This window comes from Aethalodelphis obliquidens, unplaced genomic scaffold, assembly GCF_003676395.1.
Source record: "Aethalodelphis obliquidens isolate GAN/ISIS:26980383/991018 unplaced genomic scaffold, ASM367639v1 scaffold49, whole genome shotgun sequence".
NCBI lineage: Eukaryota > Metazoa > Chordata > Mammalia > Artiodactyla > Delphinidae > Aethalodelphis > Aethalodelphis obliquidens.
In genome coordinates this window covers 540,664-568,296 of record NW_020837993.1, presented here as the reverse complement: position 1 = coordinate 568,296, position 27,633 = coordinate 540,664, and the positions used below count along the sequence as shown (strand labels likewise).

At 45.7% G+C, this 27,633-nt stretch overlaps 1 protein-coding gene across 7 annotated transcripts in view; it reads right to left on the bottom strand.

The window, feature by feature from the left end:
* The window catches only part of NTRK3 (neurotrophic receptor tyrosine kinase 3), a 371,729-nt gene that overhangs the window by 214,248 nt on the left and 129,848 nt on the right, over positions 1 to 27,633 (bottom strand). For 5 of the 7 annotated variants that reach the window (XM_027083119.1, XM_027083120.1, XM_027083118.1 and 2 more), the window contains exons 9-11: positions 24,372 to 24,395; positions 22,869 to 22,933; positions 21,953 to 22,055 (exon numbers count right to left, since the gene is read on the bottom strand). In XM_027083119.1, coding sequence (XP_026938920.1) covers positions 21,953 to 22,055; positions 22,869 to 22,933; positions 24,372 to 24,395 — 192 coding nt within the window. The remainder of the gene's footprint in view (positions 1 to 21,952; positions 22,056 to 22,868; positions 22,934 to 24,371; positions 24,396 to 27,633) is intronic. The other 2 variants (XM_027083122.1, XM_027083121.1) reach the window with 1 other exon arrangement.

The following is a 27,633-nucleotide window of genomic DNA, read 5'->3' as shown; positions in this document are numbered from 1 at the left end:
ATCCCATTTAAGAGTCAAAGTACAGAGATTCTAGATGCATCCCAGAGGCCCTGAACTCCATGCCACGGGACACCAATGGACAATTCTAGACTACAGACACACTTCCTATATACTTGGCTACTGACTTAGGTTTGCTGTGCTACTGAATTTCCTCCCCAGTCTAGCCTGCCTCCTATAACGGACCCTCTCCCTCCCCAGCTAGCCAGATATCTGGAGGAACACGCCTAGCCTGCCTCCAATAGAATATCTTAGCTACAAATAACACTAACTTAGGATCGCTGGTTTCAACAAGACAAGGTTTGATGAGAGGTGTATGACACATATCCACATTTAACACTGAAAGATGACGACTTTTTGTTGCATGCAGGTGTGTCAAGGAGAACTGTTGCATGAGATTCTTTCCAGCTCAGACATGGGTAGGTTACAGTTTATACGTAAAAGGTACTTCTCATCTCCTTTTGAAATCCATTCTATTGTTTCTAATGAAGATGTGCGTTTCCTTAGAAAAATCTTTGTCTTCCCTATTGCAACCTGAGATAGTGTCTCCATAATGTTTGGTCACTTATTCCTCCCTTAACACTCTTTCACGAGGATGAAAATTAGATCTGCTGGCTTCCCACTCTGCCATCAGCACCATGTTTTGACTTTGGCTGAGTTGCCCTTGACAGTCTCATGCTGTTACCACTTCCCAGCTATCAACACAGAAATTCAGTTGTTTTGAGTTGTGTGTGTGTGTGCGCACACGCGTGCATGCTCATTTACCGGTTGACTGTCCTCTCCCAGCCCTTTCTGCAGTCTGAGGCCCTGCATCTCCATACTGTACTGTCTCCTCATTCCCATGGCCAGCTCCATGCAGGGCTGGAAACTGGGATGCTGCAGAGTGAGGATAAAGCATTCCTAAACAGCTCACGGGCACTGGCAGGGAGATGAGAAGAGAACATGGCAGGGGAGTTATCTACCTGGAGGGGCCATGAGGCCAGAGCCAAGGGGTCAATTCCTGACTCACTTGCCCTTTTAAGTTTAGAACACAGTTAACGCTGCTTCATTAGGTTGGGCTACTGCTTAGCCTGGGAGAACTCCTGGTTCTCACTCGACTCAATGGCAAGACTGAAATTTTCAAGTCCTGGCACTCTGGATGGACTGATGTCTCAACAGACACTAGCCAAGAGAAGACTGCAAGGGCTCTGATAACTAAGACTTCATTGGTCTTCCCAAATGACTAGGAAGGATCATCATACATAATTCAAACTGAGCTATGCTTAGAACGAGAAAGCACATTGCAGTGAGGCAGTGGAAGGGATGGTTACCACAGCTCCCCCCCGTGTATGCTGGACATTGCCAAGTCCAGGCAACCGCCGGGGCTCTTCTGGGTGCTAGTGAGTGCTGGCCTGACCATCCACTCTTAATGCCTCAGAAACGTCCACCCAGAATGAGGGAATCATTCAAGGCAGGGCAGCTGACCCAGTCACTGCTGCCTTAGAGCCAGAGGGCTGGGCTTGGGAGAGGCCTTAGCGATGAGGTGGCCCAAGCAGTTGGCTCACTCTGAGTCATGGAAATGGGGATCAGAGAAAGCAGTGACCGCTCAGGCCACACAGCCACTCGGTACCAGAGGCGGGAGGAGGACCCACACCTCCCTAAACTGGTCTGATACTCTTCCGCCAGCCCTGACACACTACTGCTTCCCTGGGTCTGCATTTATCTTTCTGTAAAATGAGAGCGGGGCTATATCTTTGCCCTGTGGTTCATACAGAGGTTGAATAAAAATAACTCCATCAAGTACTTTACGTTCATCAAAAGAAAGGGACCTCATGAGTGGAAATGCACATACACACATGCTCGCGTGCTGAAGCAATGCCTTCCTCCCACCTAGGAGAGCCCTAAAAACATGCCAGCGGCCATGTTTTTGCCCAGGTGGTTGTCACTGCACCGAGGGCTTCCCACATGGAATCCCAGCTAATGCTCTCAAAATGGTATCAAGTCAGCGCTATACATTTACATTACAAATGAGGACAAATGAGGTTCAGAGAGTCTAAGGGACTCGCCAAGACACACATCAAGTGTCAGGTCTGGGACTCCAGGTCCAGTCTTAGCCCAGAGCTTGTGCCCCCAGGCACAGCTTCCCGCAGCCCCCATCTCAACCCTTCAGCCTTTGCTGGAGTGTGTACATGCATACGATTAAGGATGCTGTCACTAAGATGACATGTTTCATTTGAGTGCATCCCAGCTTCCACACTGATTTCAGCCGTGTCCCTCAAGGCCTTTGAAATGCCCCACAGTGTGGGACCCATGATTAAGGACTGATGCCACTGCTGACAGAAGAAGCTTAGCTTGGCTACTGCCAAGCCTCTCATACCTGATGCTTCCTGGACAAAGCCAGGCTGGAAACACCCACAGAGGGAGCTGAGAGGAGCTGAGAAACTGAGAAGGCCTGGCTTGTGTCTTTCTTACACTCATTCACATTTTATAAATGCAGCCTTTGCCCCTTTGCCATGGAGCCCCAGGGAAAGTGGATTAAATTCTGAATGAACCAGATGAAATGTGAAAGCAAGCAACATGAAAAGAGGAAAGGAAGCAAGAAAGAAAAATAAGCTCTGCATAGTATTGGAAAAGCTAAAGACATGGGTCTATTGAATGACATGGAAAGATGTTTAAGAAATATTAAGTGGAAAAAATAGGTCAAAAACTGTATGGATTGTTCAAGCCTAATTTCATTGAAATATATGTGTAAAATATAAATGTGAATATAGATATTTAGGTATATAGGTCGGTAGTTACATAGATCTGGGTGTATCTGTGTGTGTGCATATGTATTCACATCCAACAGTATTGTCACTGATTTTTTTTTTCAGTATTTTCTAGATTTTCCACGATGGAGTTATACTCCTTTTATAAAAATTAAAATATAAAATACAAAATAAAAATAAAGGTGTGAGCCTTCCTGGGGCTACAATGTGACTGGGATCCCTGGTTTCCAGGGCCTTTGTTGGTCCAGAAAGACTCCAGAGGTGATGGCAGCCACCCCATCACACTGGACTCTGTCCACAACTTCACAGGTTCCCTGGGGAAAGCCAGGCACAGACAACAACCAGCTTTGAAAGCCGCCCTGGCCTCCCTGACCCAACTAGGGCCCATCCCAGGTCTGCCAAGAGCAATCACAGACACAGGAGCCCGAGTCCATCCACTGACAGATGGACACGTCCAGTTGGGAAGAATGGATAAAGTGTGCAGAATCTTCTGTAGGAAGTGGTGAAGTGAAAACATCACATACTCTGAGACCTGAACTCACCAAATAAAGTGCAGTATCATCACTAAGCTGGCAGTGGGAAAGGCCACCTGGGGCCCAATAGATCAACTAGATAGAGAAAGGAAAGCAACTGGGGAACATTCCAAGCGTAGACCAGTGGGGGAATCCAATGCAGGGAGAAAGTGACGTCCTAGAGATGTGATGGCAGGCAAGTAGGGGCTGGACCGAGGGGCTAACCATCACGGCATCAGGAGAAACCAACAGCACCCCATAAGCAGAAACCCTGGGTTTCTGCCTATGGGTGGGAAGTGTCCCAAAGTATACTCCAGCCATTCAGAGAAGCCAAGTGTGAGTGAGGAAGCATGAGCCACCACCCCTACCTGCCAGGAGTTCAGAGACTACCCTGGGGCTGTGGACACACAGCACAAAAGAAAGTTCATTGCCCATCTCCCTCAACCTTTGACCTCTCATGATTCAGACCTGCTGATCTTAAAGGAATAACCAATTTATGCAACGCACACTCCTCTCAACTCCCATCTCCCAAGGAATTCTCACCCTCCTTACTCCACACTCCCTCTAATCTACCCTGACTCCCTTCCCCAATCCACTGACAAATCATAGGATATTACAAGGACAAGGGACCTTGGAAGACACTTAATTCAAATCCTTCTTATTATGGAGGAGAAAAGTGAAGCTCATAAGGTACCCAAAGATAAATTAGAGTACAGCCAGGGCTAGAACACAGATTTCTAAACTATTCCATGACACTTCCCAAAGTAAATATTGCAGGGGTCAGAAAATGGACTTGAGGGTCCGTTATGCAAGCTAGAGGCTTGCTAAGCCAAGTGTAGCTGACAGAACACCAGGAGCAGCCTCCCCTGGGTGCTGGTGAGAAATTCAGAATCGCAGGCCCTGCCCCAGACCTACTGAGTCAGAGCCTGCATTTTACCAAGATGCCCTCGTGCTGTCATGCACAGTAAAGTTGGAGACACCCTGAACGAGAGAATTCTCCCTCTGATCTACAGTCAGGCAAGAAAGAGTCCCTCGCTCTCTGTGCCCAGCCCACGCCTTACTTTTCCCCAACCCAAGAGAGGACCTGGAAATTGATGGCAATAAAAACCAAAACAACAACGCTCCCATTTCTGGTCAGTGGATGCTTCTCTCCTTATCCGTGGGGAGCCTCTGTGAGGCACTTAAATCTCTCCGTTAAGCAAACGGCACGACCGACTACACATGTAAGAACAGGTGGCAGATCACCTGCGAGAGCCCCGAGGAGCCGCAAGAGGGCTGGGTCATTAAATACTGCAGGGGCACAGATGTGGCAGCCGGCCCCCATGCAGCGGGGTGAGAACCGGGCCGCTCCATCACCTCACTGAAGGAGGGAGGGAAGAAGCCAAAACGGAAGGAGAGAGAGCCTGGTCCCACCCTCGTCTCTTGGTCCTTCATCCTTAAGCCAGATGATACCTGACATGAAACAAGCCACTCATCCTTCCTAAAGCTCATATAAGAAACAGGTCTTATTTGACGAGAATTTGTACGTCACAAGTTCACGGTGAAAAGCAAATGGGAACATATAAAGTGCCAAGCACAATGCCTGACACGTAGCTGAGGCCCGATAAACAAGAGCTTTCCCTGCCATGTCTTCATCCCTCCATCCCTCCTACCTCCTTCTGTCCCAAAGTGTTTGTACTCTGTCAGAAAGAGGCAGGGGAGGTCGCAAGGCAGGTTCATAGCCTTGGTTGCCCACTGAGATCACCTAGGCAGCTTTAGAAACTACTAGAGTCTGGGTCCCTTCCACTGAGATTCTGACTTAATTGGTCTGGGAAGCAGCCCGGCCACTGGAATTTGTAAAAGATCCTCAGGTTAATTCTAACGTAGAACCAAGGCTGCAAAGCACAGCCATTATGGGATCTGTGGATTACTCGGTGCTCGTCTGAATGGAGCGAAAGTCATAATTATTTCTCCCCTCACCACGTTCACTGAGTGATTACTACATGGCCAGGGACTAAGCTAATTGCTTTATATACATAATTTCATTTAATTCTCACAAAACCCTGTACAGTAAGAATTAGCCCTCTCATTTGTCAGCTGAGGAAACGGAAGCCCAGGATAGTTAATGAGTCACTGTAAGTGCCCCAGCTCCCAAGCAGCAGAAGTGGGATTCGACCCCAGGCCTGTCTGACTCTAAGCTGTAACGGGCACCAGGCGCGTGGCTAGGGAAGAGGTCTCAGTGATGCAGACGGAGGAAGGAATCATACAATGGGTCTGATTCCACACAAGATGGCGGTTAAAGGAAGAGATGCAGAGGGAGAGGGAGGGGTAGGTAAACACGGTGTGATCTTAGGGAAAGGCAGGTCCATCCAGTATCGTCCTGTCCATGGAACGCCACGGGGTAGGAGGAGGAAAGCAAGGCAGGGGAAGAGCTGTTAGCTGGAGGAGAACATTCCTGTCTCTAGCTTACAGGTAATCAACAGGCACCGAAAGAAAATATCCAGATCACATGCCCCATCACAGTAGCCACAAAACTGGGGGCGCCAGTGGACAGGGGAGGAGGGCTAGGCTCCAGCGCTGCAGAGGCAAAGCTCAGGGGGACTAGAGGACATTCACGCACCCCTCTGCCTGAGGCAGCCTACCAGCATTAATAAAGCTGTGTGAGTTAGCCCATCACTGTCCCTCTACTGGGACAGGCGAGCGATCACCAAACACTCTTTGAATAATGGGGCAGGATGCTATGGAAGAAAAGCACATGATGCTGAGAAGAGGGGTCACAGGGGCTACCCTGGCTCTGGGCGGCTGGGGCAGGCGTGGCTGGGCAGAGAAGACTGGGCTGGAACAGGAAGGAGGTGGAACTGGGAACCCACGAAGCTGTGGGGTGGAGAGCCTTTGAGGCCGTCCAGGCGGAGGCACTGCGGCCTTAGGGAGAGTGAAACACTGAGGAAGCAGAGGCAAGGCCCCCATGGCAGGACTGGAAATCCCATAGCAAGGTGAGGCTGGGGAGGTAGCAGAGGGCCCAGGCAATGCTGGGCCTGGGCTGCTCTGTCGGGCATGTCGGCATCTCTCCTAAGAGCCAGGGGAAGCCTGGAGGGTCTGGAGCAGAGAATGGGACACACGAGCAAATTTCCATTGCAAAGTATGACTCTGATCCTTAGACTGCAGTGTAGAAAACACAGCAAGAGGGCCAGGTCCAGAGGGTTGTGGGAAGTCTGCTTAGAAAGCTGAGGTGGGAGCCCTGGAGAGAGTGGAGGGGGCAGTGTACAAAGATGAGGGGCAGGGGGCGGCTTCAGGGTCTATGTAGGACGTGACACGGACAGGACTGTGTCAGAGGGCTGTGTCAGAGCAGGCAGGGGTGGATGGCGGGGACTGGAGGAGAGGTAGGTGCCAAGGATGGATGACTCCTGTATCTTCAGCGTATGGGACATTCACTGTGACACAAAGGATGGGGGTTTGCCCCTGAGTACAGTTTGGGGCATGATGGCCAAGGCATCTATGGAAACTGCTGCTTTCTCACCTCTCTCAGCCACCTCTTTGAACCTGGGCCAAGCTCCCCACTATGACCTCAGGTAGAATCTGGAAGTGGGGTTTCTGCCAGGGTGTGCTACACTGTTTCTGGGAGTTGTATACTTGGAGAGACAGAGGAAGAGAGAGCAGAAAGCAGTGGGGGCTGAGATTAAAGGGCCACAAAAGACCCCATTAACCTGCAGCCAAGTGTCCGCCTGAGGCAGGATAAGCAGCTTATGAACTGATAAGAGGAAAGTATGCAGCTGTTAGCTTGGGGAGCTTTTGTCACTGGTTTGTGAGCAAGCAGGAGGCTCTCAAGATGATGGAGGGAAGGAAAGGACCATCTGTCAAGGGGTCTCTGCAGCTCTCTGGGATGGGGACCCTCCAAAGCTCTCAGCGGCCCTGGAGCCTCTTCTATTCTGACTTTCAAAAGCAAAATCGTGGCTTAGAGCATGCAGCCTTGGAGTCAGACAGACCCAATGACCCTATCAGGATTCTCAAAATTCCATTTTTTTATCTGTAAAACTCAGGATGATAATATTGATCTCAGAGCATTCCTGATTGTCAAAAAAATGGCAAGAATTATATAATTAGCTATTTGGTTGAGCAGTTACTATGCTTTGGGTACTGGGTTCTAGGTTATGGGTTCTGTTTTATATATATTATCTCAGTTCACCCAGTGAATAAGCCAAGCCTTCAAGATTTTATGTAATGAACCAACATCTCAAGGCAAACTATGCTCTCTCAAGACAGCAGCTATTATGGATAACCAACAATGACCTACTGTATAGCTCAGCGAACTCTGCTCAATATTATGTAACAACCTAAATGGGAAAAGAATTTGAAAAAGAATAGATACATATATATGTATAACTGAATCACTTTGCTGTGCACCTGAAACTAACACAACATTGTTAATCAACTATACGCCAATATAAAATAGCAAGTTTAAAAAAAGATGGTAGTTCTTGGTATTTTTATTAGAATAACCTCAGAGGGTACTGGCCCACCCGTACTGCTGACTGGCAAAGCCATCAGGCTGAACCACCAGCCTCAGAGGCTGACCTTAGCCGAGGGGATTTTGCTTCCCCTTGAGTCAGGGAAGTGGTGGAGGCTCAGGCAGGCTGGGGTAGGGAGATGGGAGGAGGAAAGCAATGGCCCAGATGGCAAAAGGCCACCTGCTGGCCAGCACCACTGTTCCCTCTTGTTCAGCCCTGCTGCAGACTAGCTGGGTACCAGCCTATCTCCATGGGCTCCGAGCAAGGTGAATGTTTAGCATTAGCCATCTGGAAACTTGCACTGAGGGAGGGCCACAAGAAAGTCTCCTGATGGACTTCCCTGCTGGCACAGTGGTTAAGAATCTGCCTGCGAACACAGGGGGCACGGGTTTGAGCCCTGGTCTGGGAAGATCTCACGTGCCGTGGAACAACTAAGCCCGTGCGCCACAACTACTGAGCCTGTGCTCTAGAGACTGCAAGCCACAAGTACTGAGCCTGTGAACCACAACTACTGAAGCCCACGTGCATAGAGTCCATGCCCCGCAACAAGGGAAGCCACCGCAATGAGAAGCCCACGCACCGCAATGAAAGAGTAGTAGCCCCCGCTCTCCGCAACTAGAGAAAGTCCGCCCGCAGCAAAGAAGACCCAACTCAGCCAAAAATAAATAAATTAATTAATTTTTTTAAAAAAGTCTCCTGATGCCCACAGAACCTGGCAGATCCCAAGACTTCCCAGGACTCCACTCTACTGAGGTATCTGTGAGGTGCAGAGTGATCCCAGGACTTGTACTACCACGAAGTACAGAGCTGTGACTATTCCTCCTTAGCTTGAAAACTTAGAGGGACTTGGGGACATCTGAAGCCCTGAGAACAAATTTTGAAAACATTCTTTCCCAAAGGCTAGAGAGAAATAGGACTGTAGCATTACAACTTTCCTCCTCAGCTTTGCAGACCTGCCATCACTGATCACATGTCCTTGCGCTAATCACTTTCTTTCAATTCTTATTCTTCCTTATTCTTTCAATTGCCTTGCCAGGATAATACCGATAATAGCTACTGTGCAGCATTGTCTTAAGGTTTAGTATGTGTCTGAAAAAGTGTTTGGCATATAATAAGCACTCTATTAATGATCCCTATTTATAATATGACCTGTTTCTTCATATATAAAGAGTTCTTGGCAGGCTCCTCCATCTTCTGATTAATTTTTCAGGGTACTAGGTCAGTCTAAACCAGGGATCTGAAGCTATGGCCCACAGGCCAAATCCAGTCTGTTACCCATTTTTGTAAATAAAGTTTTATTGTAACACAGCCAGACCAATTTATTTACAAAGTGACTACAACAGCCGACATGAGTGATTACAGCAGAAACGATATGGCCAGCAAGGCCTAAAATACTTACTATCCGGCTTCTTAATGAAAAAGTTTGCCAATTTCTAATTACACTGAAGTTTCTCAAACATTAATGAGCATCACAATCACCCAGGGTGTTTTTTAAGAATACCAATTCCCAGGGCCTACCACCAGAGCACTGGATTCAGGAGACATGGCTCAGGAACCTGCATTTTAATCAGCCCCCATCACCATCAATAATTCTGATGCAAGTGTCCCAAGGACACATTGGAAGGAACCCTGGTCTGTGCAATCAGCAATGCTAAGTGACACCAGAGCCCCGGTTGTCCCCATGAAGGGGCAGATGGAGCCTAGGTTGGGAGAAAGTCAGCACTCTGCATCTAGTAAGGAGGTGCATGCAGCCTGTGCCCCCTTTCCCCAGCAGCTGCCTGCTTTGTTTTAAAGTTCAATGCAGAAAACTTGGAAGACAAAGAAAACAAAAGTCACAAAGGATGAAATAAAAAAAGCTTTCATAATCCAACTATCCAAGGATAACTATCATTTATATTCTAACCTATCAGTCTATATGATCCCAGTATTTTTCCCAGGTATATATATAAAAATATTTTCTCTTTATTTTACAACAAAAACAAATGGGCAACTGTTTGCAGTCTTTACTCACTGGAAAATACATTAATATTTCGATAAACGGAAAGCATTTCCTCTAAGATCAGGAATAAGACAAGGATGTCCACTCTTACCACTGTTATTCAACATAGTTTTCGAAGTCCCAGCCACAGCAGAGAAGAAAAAGAAATAAAAGGAATCCAAATTGGAAAAGAAGAAGTAAAACTGTCACTGTTTGCAGATGACATGATACTATACATAGAAAGTCCTAAAGATGCCACCAGAAAACTACTAGAGCTAACCAATGAATTTGGTAAAGTTGCAGGATACAAAATTAATGTACAGAAATCTCTTGCATTCCTATACACTAACAATGAAAGATCAGAAAGAGAAATTAAGGAAACAATCCCATTCACCATTGCAACACAAAAAATAAAATACCTAGGAATAAACCTACTTAAGGAGGCAAAAGACCTGTACTCAGAAAACTATAAGACACTGATGAAAGAAACCAAAGATGACACAAACAGATGGAGAGATATACCATGCTCTTGGATTGAAAGAATAAAAACTGTGAAAATGACTACACTACCCAAAACAGTCTAAAGATTCAATGCAATCCCTATCAAATTACCAATGGCATTTTTCACAGAATTAGAACAAAAAATTTTACCATTTGTATGGAAACACAAAAGACCCCGAATAGCCAAAGCAATCTTGAGAAAGAAAAACAGAGCTGGAGGAATCAGGCTCCCTGACTTCAGACTATACTTCAAAGCTATAGTCATCAAGACAGTATGGTACTGGCACAAAAACAGAAATATAGATCAGTGGAACAGGATAGAAAGCCCAGAGATAAACCCATGCACCTACGGTCACCTAATCTGTGACAAAGGAGGCAAGAATATACAATAGAGAAAAGACAGTCTCTTCAACAAGTGGTGCTGGGGAAACTGGACAGCTACATATAAAATAATGAAATTAGAACACTCCCTAACACCATACACAAAAATAAACTCAAAATGGAGTAAAGACCTAAATGTAAGACCAGACACTATAAAACTCTTAGAGGCAAACATAGGAAGAACACTCTTGGACATAAATCACAGCAAGATGTTTTCTGACCCACCTCCAAGGTAATAAAAATAAAAACAAAAATTAAAAAATGGGCCCTAATGAAACTTAAAAGCTTTTGCACAGCAAAGAAAACCATAAACGAGATGAAAAGATAACCCTCAGAATGGGAGAAAATATTTTCAAACAAAGCAATTGACAAGGGATTAATCTCCAAAATATACAAATAGCTCATGCAGCTCAATATCAAAAAAACATACAACCCAGTCAAAAAGTGGGCAGAAGACCTAAACAGACATTTCTCCAAAGAAGACATACAGATGGCCAAGAGGCACATGAAAACATGCTTAACATCACTAATTATTAGAGAAATGCAGATCAAAACTACAATGAGGTATCACCTCACACCAGTCAGAATGGCCATCATGAAAAAAATCTACAAACAATAAATGCTGGAGAGAGTGTGGAGGAAAGGAAACGCTCCTACACTGTTGGTGGGAATGTAAATTGATACAGCCACTATGGAGAACACTATGGACATTCCTTAAAGAATTAAAAATAGAACTACCATGTGACCCAGCAATCCCACTACTGGGCGTATACCCTGAGAAAACCATGATTCAAAAAGACACATGCACCCCAATGTTCACTGCAGCATTATTTATAATAGCCAGGACATGGAAGCAACCTAAATGTTCATCAACAGATGATTGGATAAAGACAATGTGGCACATATATACAATGGAATATTACTCAGCCATACAAAGGAACAAAATTGGGTCATTTGTAGAAACGTGGATGGACCTGGAGTCTGTCATACAGAGTGAAGTAAGTCAGAAAGAGAAAAACAAATATCGTGTATTAACGCATATATGTGGAATCTAGAAAAATGGTAGAGGCGAACCTATTTGCAGGACAGGAATAAAGGCACAGACATAGAGAACGAATGTGTGGACACGGTGGGGAGGGAAGAGGGGATGGAATGAATTGGGAGAATGGTATTAACAATCCCATGTGTAAAATAGATAGCTAGTGGAAACCTGCTGTATAGCTCAGGGAGCTCAGCTCGGTGCTCTGTGAAAACCTAGATGGGTGGGATGGGGGTGGGGGGTGGGAGGGAGGTCCAAGAGGGAGGGGATATATGTATACGTATAGCTGATTCACTTTGTTGTACAGCAGAAACTAACACAACATTGTGAAGCAACTATACCCCAATTTAAAAATATGTATACATATGAACACGTTCACATGTCAATAAATATTACTCTCAAATATCACTCTTGATATTCAACTGTTAAAAAAAGAATGCAGTAAATACATACATGTATGAAATCATCACCCTGTACACCTTAAACTTACACATTGTTGTGTGTCAAATATATCTCAATATAGCTGGAAAAAAGAGAAAAAAAGAATGCAGTAGATCTCTATGAACTAAGATGAAATAATCTCAAAGATAGTTACCAAAAATAATGTGGTCCAGAACAACGTGAATACAAGCTGGCATTTGTATAAAGGCAACGGGAAACATCTCTCCTTTTATAGCACTGACTATCTCGGCAAGGATACACAGACCCTCTAAATAGTTATTATCTCAGAAGCAGGAAATTAGGCACATTGAGAGTAACTTTTACTCCATTATCTTTTACATTATTGGGCTTTCTTACTATTTGCATGTATATCCTTAAAGAAATATTAAAAATTTGCTTTTAAAAACTGTCATTTCTCTTTCTTTCTTTTTTTTTTTTTTTTTTTTTTTTTTTCATTTTTTGGCTGGGTGACATGTGGGATCTGGGTTCCCCGACCAGGGATGGAACCCACACCCCCTGCATGGGAAGCGCAGGGTCTTAACTACTGGACTGTCAGGGAAGTCCTCAAAAATTGTCATTTTTAATGTCTTCATTGAAATTACATCATTTGTATGAACCACAGTGTGCTCAACTAACCATTTATTAAATTTAAGCAATTCTTAGTGGATAGAGTTGACTGTATAAGTCACAGTGGGATGAACGCCCACACACATCAATATGGGCAGCCGTTGGTGATCACTACCTGAGGTTAAATTCTCAGAAGTGGAGTTTCTGGGACATGGGATTCCTCTGATTTTAGCCTTTTAATAAAATTTGCCAAACCACTTTCCAGAAAGGCAGGCTCTGTCCACACACTTAGCAACAGCAAACGTGAATGTCCATTTTCCCTTTCGCTCGGATGGCCCCTCATTTCTGACAGTGCTTCTCTTTAGAAGGCCTCCAGCTCCAAACACAGCCCTATCAGGCCGGCGTGTCCCCCAGACGCCCCCCACCTCCAGCCCCGCAAAGCAAGCCCAGGCAGTGGCTGGGACGATTGGAGCCATTTCCTCACATCATGGCCAATAACAGTACTCAAATCCTGCCTGCTTTTCTTAAAGACTAAGCCAACAATGGGGGTGCCCCCTGGCACCCCTCCACTGGCCCAAGGCCAGCCCACTGAACTCAACTGATTTGGAAGGATTCACTTGGAAAGGTAGTTCCTGGAACTACCTGGGCACCCTCCCCGGGGCTTCATGTCAGACCTGCTGGCAGACAGACCGATGCTGGCATTCTTCTCCCCCACCTGGGAACAGGTGTGCATCGCTGTTACAGCACAGAGGCCCCTCTGAACTCAAGATCCCCGTCAGGTAGGGAGGCTCGGCATTGCTGGGACTGCTAAGGAAACCGTTCCAGTCTTTGGCCAACTATGCAGTTCTTATTCCACAGTCCATTGGGAGGGCAGGGCAGGTGTCCAATGTAAATACCACTGGAGCGGCAGGACTGAGGAGAACAAAATTCCAGCCACCAAGAGCAGTGCCTCTGAGGCTGGCAGGTGCCCTGGGCCTCCACTGACTTAACCCGCTAGGCTTCCTCCACCAAACAACATGTCCTGATCCACTTCAGGGCCTGCCAAGCCCAAGCTGCTCCCATTTCCTGTAGCTCCCAACATTACCTCCAAGATCAGCTATGGGAGGAAGAGGAAACGGGACGTGGAAGTTTCTAGAAGAGGAGAGGAGTGCCTGCCCAGCCACACAAGGGACTCTGGGCTGGGAATGCTGCACGCCCACTGACTGCTGGCCTCCCTGGGGCTCTGTCTCCAGCCCTTGTGTTGATGGACCTCACGCTTGTGCTAAGATCAACAGAGGCAGCAGGCCTTACAAGTGCCCTTGTGTGGAAGGAGGCGGCAGTTCGCTATGAACCAAGGAAGCCACTGCAGAACTGCTTTAGGAAAGAAGCAAGCCTTATTTACCCAAAGAGGGTAGAACTAAAATTGCCTTAGAAGTCGTGGTTCTATTTTGTAATTGTACAGTCATATTATTCCAACTAGCAGAGTCAGGGGTTGAGGCCGGCTGATTTTGCTAATGATACACAGGAAGAAATGGAACACAGAGATGTGACCTAAGTCCCCAGGTCCCAGGCCTGAGGTTTTCACTTCGTCCTTTGTTCCCTGAACTGTGGGCCCCGGAGCAGCATCCTCTGGAAACTGGTTAGAAACACTGACTCTCAGCCCTTCCCCAGAATCTGCATTTTCATAAGATCCCCAGCATCCCCCAGGATTCAGTGCAGTGGTTCCTAAACTTTAGTGAACATCAAAAATCTCCCCCACTTCACCCCAGGTCTGACCCAGTGGGTGTGGAGTGATCCCAGGCATCTACACATTTCACACGGTCCCAAGGTGACCAGATACACCGGTCTGCAGACTGCATACATGACCTGGGCCACTAATTAAATGCACAGCTGCATCTTGGCCTTACACCGCTGGTTCTCAACCTTGGCTGCACAACTGAAATCACCCGAGGTGTTGAAAAAAGCATGCCCATGCCTAGAGTTTCGCCTCTAGAATCGGATTTAATCAGCCTGGGGTGCCACCTGGGCCGAGGGAGTCATACAATTTGACCAAGTGATTGGAATGTGCAGTGAAGATTGAGAACCATTGATTCAGAGTGACCTCATTTAAAACCTGGTTTTCTTGATCACCAGCCACATGACATGGGGCAATTTAACCACTCTGAGCAGCTTTATTGCCTTTACAATGTGGAGAACAGCCACTCATCAGGACAAAATACTATAAGGTATATTAGACCTTATATGCCTACATGTGCCTATATGTGTCTGGCACACAGTAGGTACTCAATAAATGCCCATGCCCCCTATTCTCTTTCCTTGCTATGATTAGAAGTGAAAAATCAGCTGATACTCTTATCTTTACCCCAAATCCCAGCTCCTCTCTGAACAGGAAGCATAGAAATATCGGTTTCCCTCCTCACCATTCAGGAAAAAAATGAAGGCGCTAGGGCTTGAAACCACGTTGGAATGTGTATTCAGGGAGCAGAGCTGGCTTCACGGGCCTGACCCTAACTCCATGCTCAGAAGAGCCCCATGATTGGGGTATAAGTCTCTGCTGTAGCTGTCCTGCAATTCTAGTGCTTTAGGAAGATTTTGCACTGGGTCCCATAAATTAGGTAGCCGGGCCTGTCAGGAAGAAAGCTTGTCTGGAGACCAGTGCAAGGATGCCAGCAAATCCCTCTCTGGCTTGTGGCAGCAGAACTAATACAAGAGAAAAAAATAAAGGGGTGTGCACCAGAGTGACTTGGTGAATCTCTCTCTAAACTAAACATACGGGGGTATCAGGGAAGGGAGGAAGAGAGGGTGTCACTAACCCTCTAAGAGAAAGAGCCAGGAAGAGACCAACCGGAAGCTCTTCTCTTTCCTCGGGATGCTCTGGGGCCGGAGGCAGTGGCAGACACCACTGGTGGCTGAGCCCCAGCCGGATGCAGGCTCCCCTTTCTCCTCCTGCAGGATGCTCCTTCCCCACCCCATCCAACTCGTCCCCCATGATGGATGCACAGCACAAAGGGCAATGGGGTGAGGAGTAGCTGGGGCCAGGGATTTGCAGCAGTTTGCTTGTAAACCTCAGGGCCTGAGGATAACAGCAGTCTCAAAATTATGTTCAAAGAGGCATCTTCCACCAGGAATCCCAAGCACAGGGTCATTGCCAAGGCCAGGGGTAAGCTTCCTCACTTGCGTACCTCAATTCAGAGGAGGAAACAGCAAAGGAAGTCAAGAAAGAAAAACAAGCAAGAAGGAAAAATAGACTTATTTCAGGAAGTCAAGAAACCCAAGTCCTCCACTCAGTTTCACTTCTGCCTTGCTCTTGGCTTCTGACGCCCCATTAAATCAAGGCCAGATAAGTGTATTTCTCAGGGCAAAAAAAGCTGCCTTATCAGTGGCACTAATGGTGACCTCATCCAGGGTCAAGGTCACCTTTCAGTAGTCTCAGAATTCTCTATTTCTACCCCACACTCATTGTATCAATTCCCTGGCTCTGTGCTCATGGCTATAGATACAGGGACCCTCTATCCCAGCTGAAGAAGAAATGCCAGTTAGAGCATCAAACATTAGGAGGCCAGGATCCCAGCCCTACCTCCATCCAGCTGGAAGAAACCCTTCACAGTCCAATGTTCCAAGGTTAGGAGAGCGGGCAGAAGTGACTCCTTCCCAAGTCTAATCATTCCCGTTAACCGAGCAGTTAAACCAGAGGGATAACAGGGCCATTCAACGCAGGCAGCCACCCCCGAGATCTTTTGGCAGGAACCAATCAGTCCCTCCAAATCTCACTCTGACAATCTACTTGGAGAGAAGTTACCATCTGTTTATGGGGAAAAAAATGTTAATAACCCTCAATCATAATCAAATAGGCAACCACTTTAAGTACCTATTAGCTGATGCTAATTCACAATGCAACAATCCTGGAGTGCCCATCCACGGGCCCATCAGGGGCACCAGCACACGTCCAACCATTAGGATGGACGGCAAGCAGATGAAGCACCTAAGGTATTACCGGAAGCCCAACCAGCCTTTCTAGACTCCTGGCCTTCCCAGCCTTCTTTCTGGCTTCTGCTGCCTTGCCATGCAGTCCCCAACATGTCCAGAAAGAGACAGAGGAAGTCCTCTAAGCCTGGGAAGCAAGACTCCTCCATCAGCTCCCACCTTTTCCCCAGGCCAGGTGTGTCCCAGCTTGAGAAAAGAGGATTAATAAGAGACATGTTTGAAAGCCCCTTTGAAGCAGGACAGCATTCAAAGATAATTAGATAAAGTATTGGAAGAGCAGACCTGATTTATTCACAATCCGTCTTCCTTTCCCAGACCTTCCCAGGCTCTCTGCATACAGCACGCAGGTGGGAAAGCAGGCCAGCATTGCTCTAGCTAGCCGTGCATTTTGGCATGCCATTTCATTTCTCTGCGTCTGCTTCCTTACCTGTACAATGGGGACATTAGCCTAATAAGTCTAAGGTCTGTTTCAACTCTAATAAACCATTATTCTGTTTCCTCTGTGACAGTAAGAGGGAGCCAAGAAGTATGAAGTTCACTCCCACAGTATCTCTGATCTAGACATATATAAAGATGCTTAAGAGGTAGTCAGACAAGAGAGACCAAATAATGTATGCCCTTTTTACAGCCTGCAAAACCCCCACATGTTTGCTTCTTTCTCCATTAAATAATAATGATAGTCACCTTATATGAAAACGATAGGGCATGTTTAAGTATTTAAAGACACACTAGCATCTTCTACCTGGTTATTGTTCTAACAACCATGTGAAATAAAGATGGCAGATGCACTGTGGATGTTCATGGCGGGGCAGCCAAGACCAAGGAGTTAGGTCAGTCTATCGATAGTTGCCATGAGAAGTGACTGAGAATGCAAGGTAGAACGTCCGTTCTAGAACCCACTCAGCTTAACCAGACTGAAAACCAGAGCAGGTCACCTCCTTTCTTGGGCTTCCTATGCCTCAGTTTCTCATCTCTAAATAATGACACTGCAGGGCCCGGCTAGATCATTGTCATGATCTTTCAATGTCTAATTTTAAAATATTATATGAGGATGAGCATGGTATAAATTCTAAACCATGTCACTTCCAGGCCCAGGATGCACCGGCACAATATAATTAGTTAAGATACTGACATATTTTGATATATGTCTGTCCCTCCCAGTAAACGACCCCTGCCCTGAACCTCCCGCCCACCCACCACTCAACCACCCTGTGATCCAGCATGATTATGAGTTAACACCCAGCACAGCAGGGAGCCCCCGGGTGCCGGCTCCAGCAGGAGGGCAGTATGTGCTCTGACTGGTCAGTGCCCACACCATACCAAATACTTCAGGATCATCCTGCCACTCTAAAGCATGGGGCTTCATCCACAGCTCAAAGAAAGCCCACTGGACACTCAGCCCCATTTTAGAACCTTTGTGATTATAAGAGAAGATGAGCTCGAATCCTAACCCTCCACAGGGCAGAATCCTGACCTCTCCCCAGGCCGGAATTTCGATCAACTAGATGGCAGTTGAAAACAGTAAAAAAGTGCCTGAGACAACGCATTTTCAGTTCATTTCTATAAACTCTGGTTAATACATTCAACCTCCATAAAATAGGTCCCCAGTGGAATTCCTATATGTACCAACATGGAGCGATCTCTAACACATGACAAGCAAATAAAGAAGATGCAGAAGGGTGTTTAGAGTATAAACACATTTACAAATTAAAACATACACAAAGTAATGCATCTTGTAAATGTATTCACATATGTAGACATATATATGTGTATGTATATATGTATATCTTTCTTCACATCCTGTACCTATCTGTGACCACTCTTGGGAGTGTTACAGTCTTTAATCATGCTGTTTAAAACTCTCGGGACACAAGCTCTCTCATCCACATAAAATTTTTATTAATAAGGTCTATAAGAGACAAATATACTTTTGATTGTTTTGATTGTTTTCTAGATGTCTATGAATAAATGCAATTGTGATTTGGAAAAAACAAACAAAACAAAACATATATATATACATATATGTAAGTAGAACTATAAAATTGAGCTGGTTACCAGACTTGGCCACTAAGATTGCCATAGAGTAGAGGCAGTTGCTAAGTTGGCAGTCTGCAGGGTATGGGGTCAGCTGGGAGAGAGCCATGGCGCGAAGGGTGGGTGTGCAGAGACAGCAGAGAAGGAGAGACAGAGATACAGGGAGAGAGACAAAAACAAGTGGACTGATGGATGTACAGTGAACTCAAGCTAATGACTGCCTATGGAAATGGAAGCGGAAATGGGACCGGGGTGACAGTTAAAGCCATCTTAGTTTTATCAGTAATAGGAATAAAACATTAGATGCAACAGAAGACAAAACAGTAACAGCTGCTTATTCTAAGTGACAGGAATATGAGTGTCTGTCATACTAATGTCCGTATTTTTCTATATATTTTTTTATTTCTCAGAAGGAAGTTCATTTTAATAAGTCCTCCTCATCCATACACTGTGTTCCAGGCCCTCAGATGTGGAGGGTGGGAATTATTTATGAGTCTCCCAGATCATCTCCGCTCCACCTCCACTGCCCAGACATCTCAGATTTCCAAATGAGCCCTAACTAGCCCATTACTGATTAACAAGCTGTGCTTGTTTTCTGAGTAAAACTAAAGTCATTCATTTCTAAGTTCAGAAACAATTTGTCAAAGACTGTGCAAAGTTTCAGGCATACTCAGCTGAGTGACTGCGGGTTTCTGCAACAAGTCACTCCTGGTCTAACAGGACAGATGATGTGTGAGCAAGATGATGACAGTGCCCCAGGATTAGGGTGGAAGAAAAGCATTTTTACTAAATATTGTGTGGGACAAAAGAGGGCATGATTAAGTCTTGGGAGGGCAGCCCTTCCTGGAAGGACAATGAAAGAAGCTTGGACAGGCTTATACACAAAGAAAGAAGAAAACTACAACCACAGGGACCCTTTTAAACGTCAATTACACACAGATCTCAACACTCAGAGCAATGCAATGAGGGAGGTGGTATCATTCCATCATTTTGAAGTTGTGGGAATAGAGGCTGTGAGAAGTTAAGTAACTTTGCTGGAAACATAGAGCAATTAAGTGGCATCACAGATTTTTAACCCAGATTTGAAAATTCAAAGCTGAGGAACGGGTGGCTCTGAAGAGACGGAGGTTTGCCTGAGTCAGATTTGGGGGACTTCTGGTACACGCAACTTTGCTCTTTTTTCTGGACTGGGAGACCCGCTGCTAATAAAAGATCAAGGGTGTATGCAGCCTAGGGCATTTGCTGTTTCATCCTAAGATGAGAACTAAATACAGTCAGGCATAACAAAGATCAGAAAGATGCAGGCTTAATTCTAAACAGGGTCAGCCTTGGATACAACATCTTATCTTGCCTCTCACTCTAGCCAAACTTCTTCAGGTCACCTGACTTTAAATTAAGGAATATTTTACTTCCAAACTTATGGATGTGTTCTTGCGGCGCAACCAGGGCCAATGAAGGCAGCTCAGCCCGGGAGAGGGGAGTGGGTGTTGGGAGAGGCTCCAAGGACAGCTGAGGGGAAAGCACCCCGCTGGGTGCTGCCTAATTCATCCGACATGGGGACACGCTCTTCCAGAAAACAGATGACAATTAAGAGGAAAAATCTGCTTGTTTGGTGGTGCCAGTCTTGTTGCAGGGTCTCAGCTGGTGGCGTGCCTCTCCAGGGGAGAGCAATAATGCCCCGTTTTTCCCTTTGGTCAAGGCCCTGCTGTTTCCTTAGGTGGAGGGAGGAAGAGCTAGGAAAGTTCCTCCCATGGTAGGAAAATTTTGCACAAGTACTAGTGCCAGGTCCTCAAAGCCAGGAGCCCAGGGATGATGCTAAGACTGAAGGCTCAGAGCCTGCATGGGGGTCACTGATCTTCCAAACCTGTGAAGCCCTGTTTGGCCCGTGGGGTACTGGTAGATAAAACCTCTCCAGCCAAGGTGGCTGACCATGGTCTCCTCTTGTTTAAGTCATCTGGCTTCAGGCCAAACTTCTAATATATAGAGAAGTTTTATAATTTGCCTTTACGTGTTATTTCTCTTGGTCAAAATATTTCATTTGCTTCAAGAAAACCTGGTTTGCTCTTCTGGGACTTGTTCAGCTTAACCAAGAGCAGAAAGAGGCAGGAGGCTTCTGGGAAGCCAGGCAGTTCTCCCTCATGATTTCTGCCTTTCTAGTTCTCTATGGCTATCCCTTGCTATATATCAGTGTTCTAAACTTGTAGGGTGGTCACAGACTCTTTTGACAATATAACAGAAGCTATGGATTAGTTCCTTCCCAACCCCGCCCCCTGCCACCATGTACAAACAATTAAACACTTACATATAAGTTCAGGGGACCACTATCCCTGTGAATCTCATTCATGCTTTCCCCTTCAATTCCTGAGCCCCCAGGTCAAGACCCCAACCACAGATACCAGTTCGTGTGCAGAAGTCATCGAAATTCATCTTTCTGGACCCCATAATCTCACCAGAAGACTCCAACCTGAATCCTTGCTCAGGAACCTGACGGCTTGTCAAATACTTCATACTCCCTCCCCACCCTTCTCCTATTAACATCAGCCATAAATGGAAACCCCAGCTGGGAGTATAATCTTGAAATTCAAGTTTCTGTTTAAGCACTGGTATCCAGCCTCCCTTGCGCCATTTGGTCAGATCCATCCTGGGACCAGGCAGATGGATGCTAGTTCACCACGTTAACCCCTTTTGTGCCAGCCCCCTTTTCCCCAGCCTTGGTGGAGAGCCACGTCTCACATTCCACCCCAGCTGTAACGGGGTTGAGTGCTCTGTGTTGTGGAAACTGGCCAGCAGATTTAGCTCTTGGCATCCATTCTGGAACTCTGTGTAGAGCTACGTGCTGAGATACCACGCACGGGCAACCTCTCAATGCCACAGTCTACCATCCTACATTTAGTTCTGCTAATACCTTCTCATCACAACTCCAAGGATGGGTGCAGACAAGAGAAAAACCAAGTTACTCAAACAAAGAGTCCTTTTACCCACCAAAAATAAAAAGAAAGGTAAGTCCTCTTCATTTGCCCTCAAATCCAACTTCTTTCCCAAATCATCCTCATTGTACCAGCCCAGTGAAGCAATGTTTTTAGTCATTACAGAAAAACCAGGTGGTCCACAGTTTGGTCCTCACACCAACACTGCCTTCAATCCATCACTACCAATAATAAACGTGTAGATGGGAGTCTCTACCAGGGCCACTTAAGCCCACCACCCTGAAGCCCTCTCAGAGAGCAAAGAAATTAAAACAGCATCTTTTGATCAAAAGGAGCCATGTTTCCCCCATGAGACCCTCGCAAATGAAAATTCCACCTTACCCTTCATTCCAAATTTGGACCGTCGACCATACTTGTTGATCATGATAAAGAGAACCACCAACAGGACACAGGCAAAAGCAGCAAGTCCAACGGCTATGGATACCTATTGGGAGCCAAAAACAGACAGTCGAGCAGTTACAGAAAACCGGAGTATGAAGTAACACGCATGCTCAGATGAGAACATCCTATTACAGTAGCAACTGTAGCCCTCCCAGAACTTCAGTGAACTTCAGAACTTCTCAGACTGAGTAAAGTCTTGAGAAGATGTAATTTATGAGACTCTAAGAACATCAAAAAATAAATTACCCAGACTGATTAGAGAAAGTTCCATGATTCAGTGTTCTGAGCCCTCTCATCTGGGGACCATCCTAAGAGATGCAGGAGGAAGCCCAGAGATGCTTCTGCCTGTTGTTCCATTGTGGTTTTAATTAGCAAGCAAATCTTGCATCTTCACATTGACATTCTTTGCATAATATTCTTAACCAGGAGATTCTAAAAAGACTCCTTTCCTTTTCTCCCCAGAGAAACCTCAGGCTCTGAGAGCGGGAGGTGGGGTCACCTCCCACTCAAGAAGATGCCCTGGGCAACTCTGACTTTTGTAGAAGTCTGTACAGTTAGCAGCCCCTTCGAATCAGGCCCAGCTGGCTCCTAATGGAGTGGGAAGTTTCAAACTGTTCTCCTCCCGAGCCCTAGGGCTTAAAGCAGATCCTCAAAGACTTCCTCAAACAATGAATTATTCTCATCAAACAAGGAAGGTTTTAACCACCTGAAAGGAGGTCATTCATCACGGCTTCTCTATGCCACGTATGCTAGAGTTCCAAATAAGGCAGTATTGGGAAAAGTTAGCTACTAAAACAGAAGCCTGAAAAACTACTGCATCAGTAAACACCTTCCTCTTGACCAAGGAGTGACTCACCCCAAAAGTGTCTTCCTCTGGTTTATGGGTCACAGTGATAGGAGGGGTGGGGCTCACTTCGTAGACTGAAAACCAAACATAAATAGAGAAGAGTAGTTAGCTTCCTGGCCACGAGAGCCTCAGCCACGGTCCCTGCCTAACTCCCAAGTCCTCTTGAAAGTTCTTGCTGGAGAACATCCCCTTGAAGCTAGACTCTGACTGCCTGGCCTCCCCAGGCTTTGCAGGGGTCCCCAGAGATCGGATCCCCGTGTGGCTGCCTGGTGGGTACTGATGACTCAAAGACAGACTCCATAGGTATAAAGAACCTTTGCTCCCGTCCCCCAATCCCCATCACAGAGTAAATAATGTAACCTGGACAATGTGGGCCATGAGCTATTGAATAAATAAGAGGGAAAAAAATGGTTTGGGATCACAGCCAGGGTCTGGATTCGGCCAGTTTCGTGGGTGATGGTAGCTGTTGCTGACATTCAGCTCCTCTCTGCACCCCTTATCCTGTCCCAGACTCTCCATGCCCTTCCTCGTTCCCTCTTCACTCCTCAGTGAGATCCAGGAGGCCTGTGGCCCCATAAACAACCCACTATCCGTTGCCCTACGGCAGATTTCAGAACACAATGGCAGCTTCAGTTGGCAGCAAGTTTATCTGACTAGGAAACATCTGCTCTTCCCAGCAAGGCCTGGATGGGAAGCCGAGCATCCATTAGTCCTCCTTCTAGAATCAACTCCTTGTCCAGAGAGAGCCCCAGTTCAAAATTCTCTGGAGGGACATCCTGTGAGATGACAAGTCCTCAAAGACCGAGGACAAACAAAGGAATCCAGGTTATATTTACATCTGTGCCAAACAACAAGGGGCGTTCTAAACAGGACTGTCTACTGTCTCAGGCCGAACAGGGAGCAGAAATGGCCTCAGCCGTCCCTGTTCCTCTCCCACAGGGGACAAAAGGAAAAGGAATAAATATGTTTCCCCACAGACCATGAGCGAAACACCAAATCCTTTGGGGATCGTCTAGTCCTGGCCCCAAATCACTTATAGACTGAGCCTCAATAATCTATTCTGAGGACAGGCGAACCTATCAGGAGACCTTGTCAATCACAGCTCCACACGAGGTAGGTCCTGGCTCTCAAAGCAGGTGACAAACACTAACATGTTTACAGGCTCCACATTCTCTCTGCAAGAACAACTGAGATGCTCAACAGGGGTCCACTGGGGCACGTGAACCCCACATCCTTCCTGACACCACCTCTGTCTGTCTGGGTGGGAAGACCCACAACATGGTCAGACCCTAGAAAACTGCGGGGAAACTGAGGCAGCAAGTGACTGTCCAAGAGGAGTGGGCTTGGAACTGCTCAAGTATTTCTACTCTCCTTTCACAGTTCACTCAGATGCTCTCAGCGGCCATGAGTCTGAGGATGCTGGTAGAATACGAAAGAGGGCTATTTGGACTCAGTAGTTACCAAAAGTATCAGAATAAATCACTTTCAAAGCAAAAGGTAAAAGAGACTTACAAGAGACAAAGTTATCCGTGCTCTCTGCAAAAAAGACAAAGAGATCATTAACAAACGTAATAAAAAACCAGAACAGTCGCACTCTGCCTTTCTCATAGCTATGATCTCTCCCACTCACCATGATCCCGTTGCCCTGGCAACTGAAAACTAAAGTCCTTGGCTCGTCACCCCTCCCCCACACTCTTTAGAAGGTGGTCTTCCAAATGGAGAAGGAATAAGAGCTAAAACTCCTGGTTTCAAGGGAGGTGGCCTGGTCCACCTGGAGACTAGAAACCATACTATGAGATGAGGAACTACATCCAGACCCACCATCTCACCCTCATTCCTCCCACCCTCAGGTGCCCAGAGTGTTGGGAACGTTGGTGGTACATTAGCGCCAAGAAGAAATGCTGCAGGATGGGCTTCCATGGATCTTCCTGGAAAATGCCAGCTATGATCTCAAGACACAATTCCTCAGATCGATATGTAGCGTTTATTCTAGTAGGTCATTGAGACGTTCTTGGGAATCCCTCTAGAATCTATCCACTCCCCAGACGAAAATGTGTTATTTGGTCTTTGGCCTTTAGAAATGGCTCACCTAATAATGAAAGCCAATCATCGTTGGGCATTGATTATGAGCCAGGGGCTGTGCAAAATGCTTTATGTAATGCATCAATCCTTATAACCACCCTAGGAGGTGGGTAGCATTATCCCCTTTCAACAGAAAAGGAAACAGACTTATAGAAATTAAGTAACTAATTGAATGTCACTCATCTAAGAAGGGATAGAGCTGGATTCAAATCCAAGTCTGGGCTCAGAACTACTCTATCAGAGATTCTCAAACTTTAGCATGCCACAGAACCATCCAGGAGGTGATCACTACCATTCTCCAGTAAAAAGAATGAGGGATCCTTGGAGAAACACATTAATTCCAGGGCTGGGGCAGAGAAAGTACAAGATGTGCTTGGAACATCTTGCAGTACTGGAAAGTAAGAAGGTGCTCAAGAATTAATGGGGGCATGAAGAAGGGACACAGGACCCAGTATGAAGGGGTCTCCAATGGCCAAACTGGGGATGATTTGAGCAACAAAATATAATGACAATATAATGACAGTCATAGATTGTTATGAGCTGAATTATATCTGCCCAAAATTCATATGTTGAAGTCCTAACCCCCAGTACCTTAGACTATGACTGTATTTAGAGATAGGGTCTTTAAGAGGTAATTAAGTTAAAATAAAGTCATTAAGGTGGGAACTAATCAAATATGACTGGTGTCCTTATAAGAGGACACTAAGATATAGATGTACCCAGAGGGTAGATGGAACCAACCCTGCTGACACCTTGATCTCAGACTTCCAGCCTCCAGAACTGTGAGAAAATAAATTTCTATTGTTGAAGCCACTCAGTCTCTGACCCTTTCTTACAGCAGCCCTAGCAAGTTAATACATGGATTATAATTCATAGAACAAAATAAATACCCATGAGTCCATACTGATATAACGAAGTAATTTAATCAACAAATAAGAAAAGAAAGCTTTTCCTTACAACAAAATCCAATTAATAAATGTAGAGGAAAAGAATAGAAATAGAAAAATCACCATTGACAAATGGCACACTAATATTTGTTTCAGGCAAGAATCATCAATGAATGCTAAAACTAATGTGTGAAAGAATGATAAGAAACAAGATATTTACAAAGCTTCAAAATATTATGCTTATTAATTACAGAGGAGAAAAAAATAGTCACTCTGCAGTGGAGAAACCTAGCAGACACCATCCTGACCAAGTGATAAAGTTAACATCACTGGTAATAAAACGTACAGACGTCGTGTACCCCTGACACAACGTACTGAACGGGCACAGCATCACTTCTGCGGTGTTCCTGCCAAAAATGCCTAACTGGCATTCAATTGTGAGAAAACATCAGGCAAACCCAAATTGTGGGACAGTTTACAAAATAACTAGTGAGGATCCTTCAAAAGTGCACAGTGAGAGAGTGGCATGGACATATATACCCTACCAAACGTAAAATAGATAGCTAGTGGGAAGCCGCCGCATAGCACAGGGAGATCAGCTTGGTGCTTTGTGACCACCTAGAGGGGTGGGATAGGGAGGGTAGGAGGGAGAGAGATGCAAGAGGGAAGAGATATGGGGATATATGTATAACTGATTCACTTTGTTATAAAGCAGAAACTAACACACCATTGTAAAGCAATTATACTCCAATAAAGATGTAAAAAAAAAAAATTAAAAAAAAAAGTGTACAGATCGTGAAAGACAAAGAAAGCCTGAAGAACTGCCCCAGATTTAAAAAGAATAAGGTAACATGGCAGCTAAATACAATGTATCAATATAATCCTGGATTGGATCTCAGAGAAGAAAAGGACAGCAGTGGGACAACTGGTAAGATTTAGATAAAGTCTGTAGATTAGGTAATAGGGTTGTATCAACGTTACTCTCCTGGTTTTGATCACTGCCTTGTAGTTATGTAAGATGGTAACACTGGGGGAAGCTGGGTGAACAGTATAAGGAAGCTTTTTTGGTACTATTTTGTAACTTTTCTGGTAAATCTCAAACTATTTCAAAATGAAAAGTTAAAAATTTTTAAAAATTTTTTAAAGAAATATGGATTATTGGTCCTCACCCCAGAGTTTCTGACTCAGGAGGTCTGGGGGAGGTCTTGAGAATTTTGCATTTCGAACAAGTTTTCTTGTTCTGCTGGTCCCTTTGAGAACCATTGCATTTTACTCCACTTCCTCCTGGCACAAGCCTACCACACCCTGAGAAATAAGAACTTATTCGTTCATTCATTCACCGTGGGTCTTCCATTTACCCAGGCCCTTGGCTAGGCTTTCACAGTCATTGTACTCATAGCTCTATCAAGTATGCGCCAGCAAATATTCTTCCCTAGCTACCCGTGGGGGAAAATTGATGCCTTTCTGTGAAGGAGTCCCTTAAAGAAAGCCTTATTCACAGTAAATTCACTGCTAATAGGTTGCTTGCTCATCATCCACTTTGTGTTGTTTTGTGGGAGAGCAATACAGCTTTCTCCAGATTCCTGAGTGTGCCCTTCAGGCCCCCCACCCTCTTCTAAACTTCAGGTGACCAAACGGCTGATTTGGGAGGAGGATGGAGGCAAGGGGGCCCTAGCCTTGGCTTCAGAGCCTGAGAAAAGAGAGGTGCCAGATCAATTCCTAGTTAACACCAATTTGCATATTTCTCATAAGGCTCTCATTTATTAGAGAATATGCTCACGTCAGCCAAATGTTTTGGCCGAATC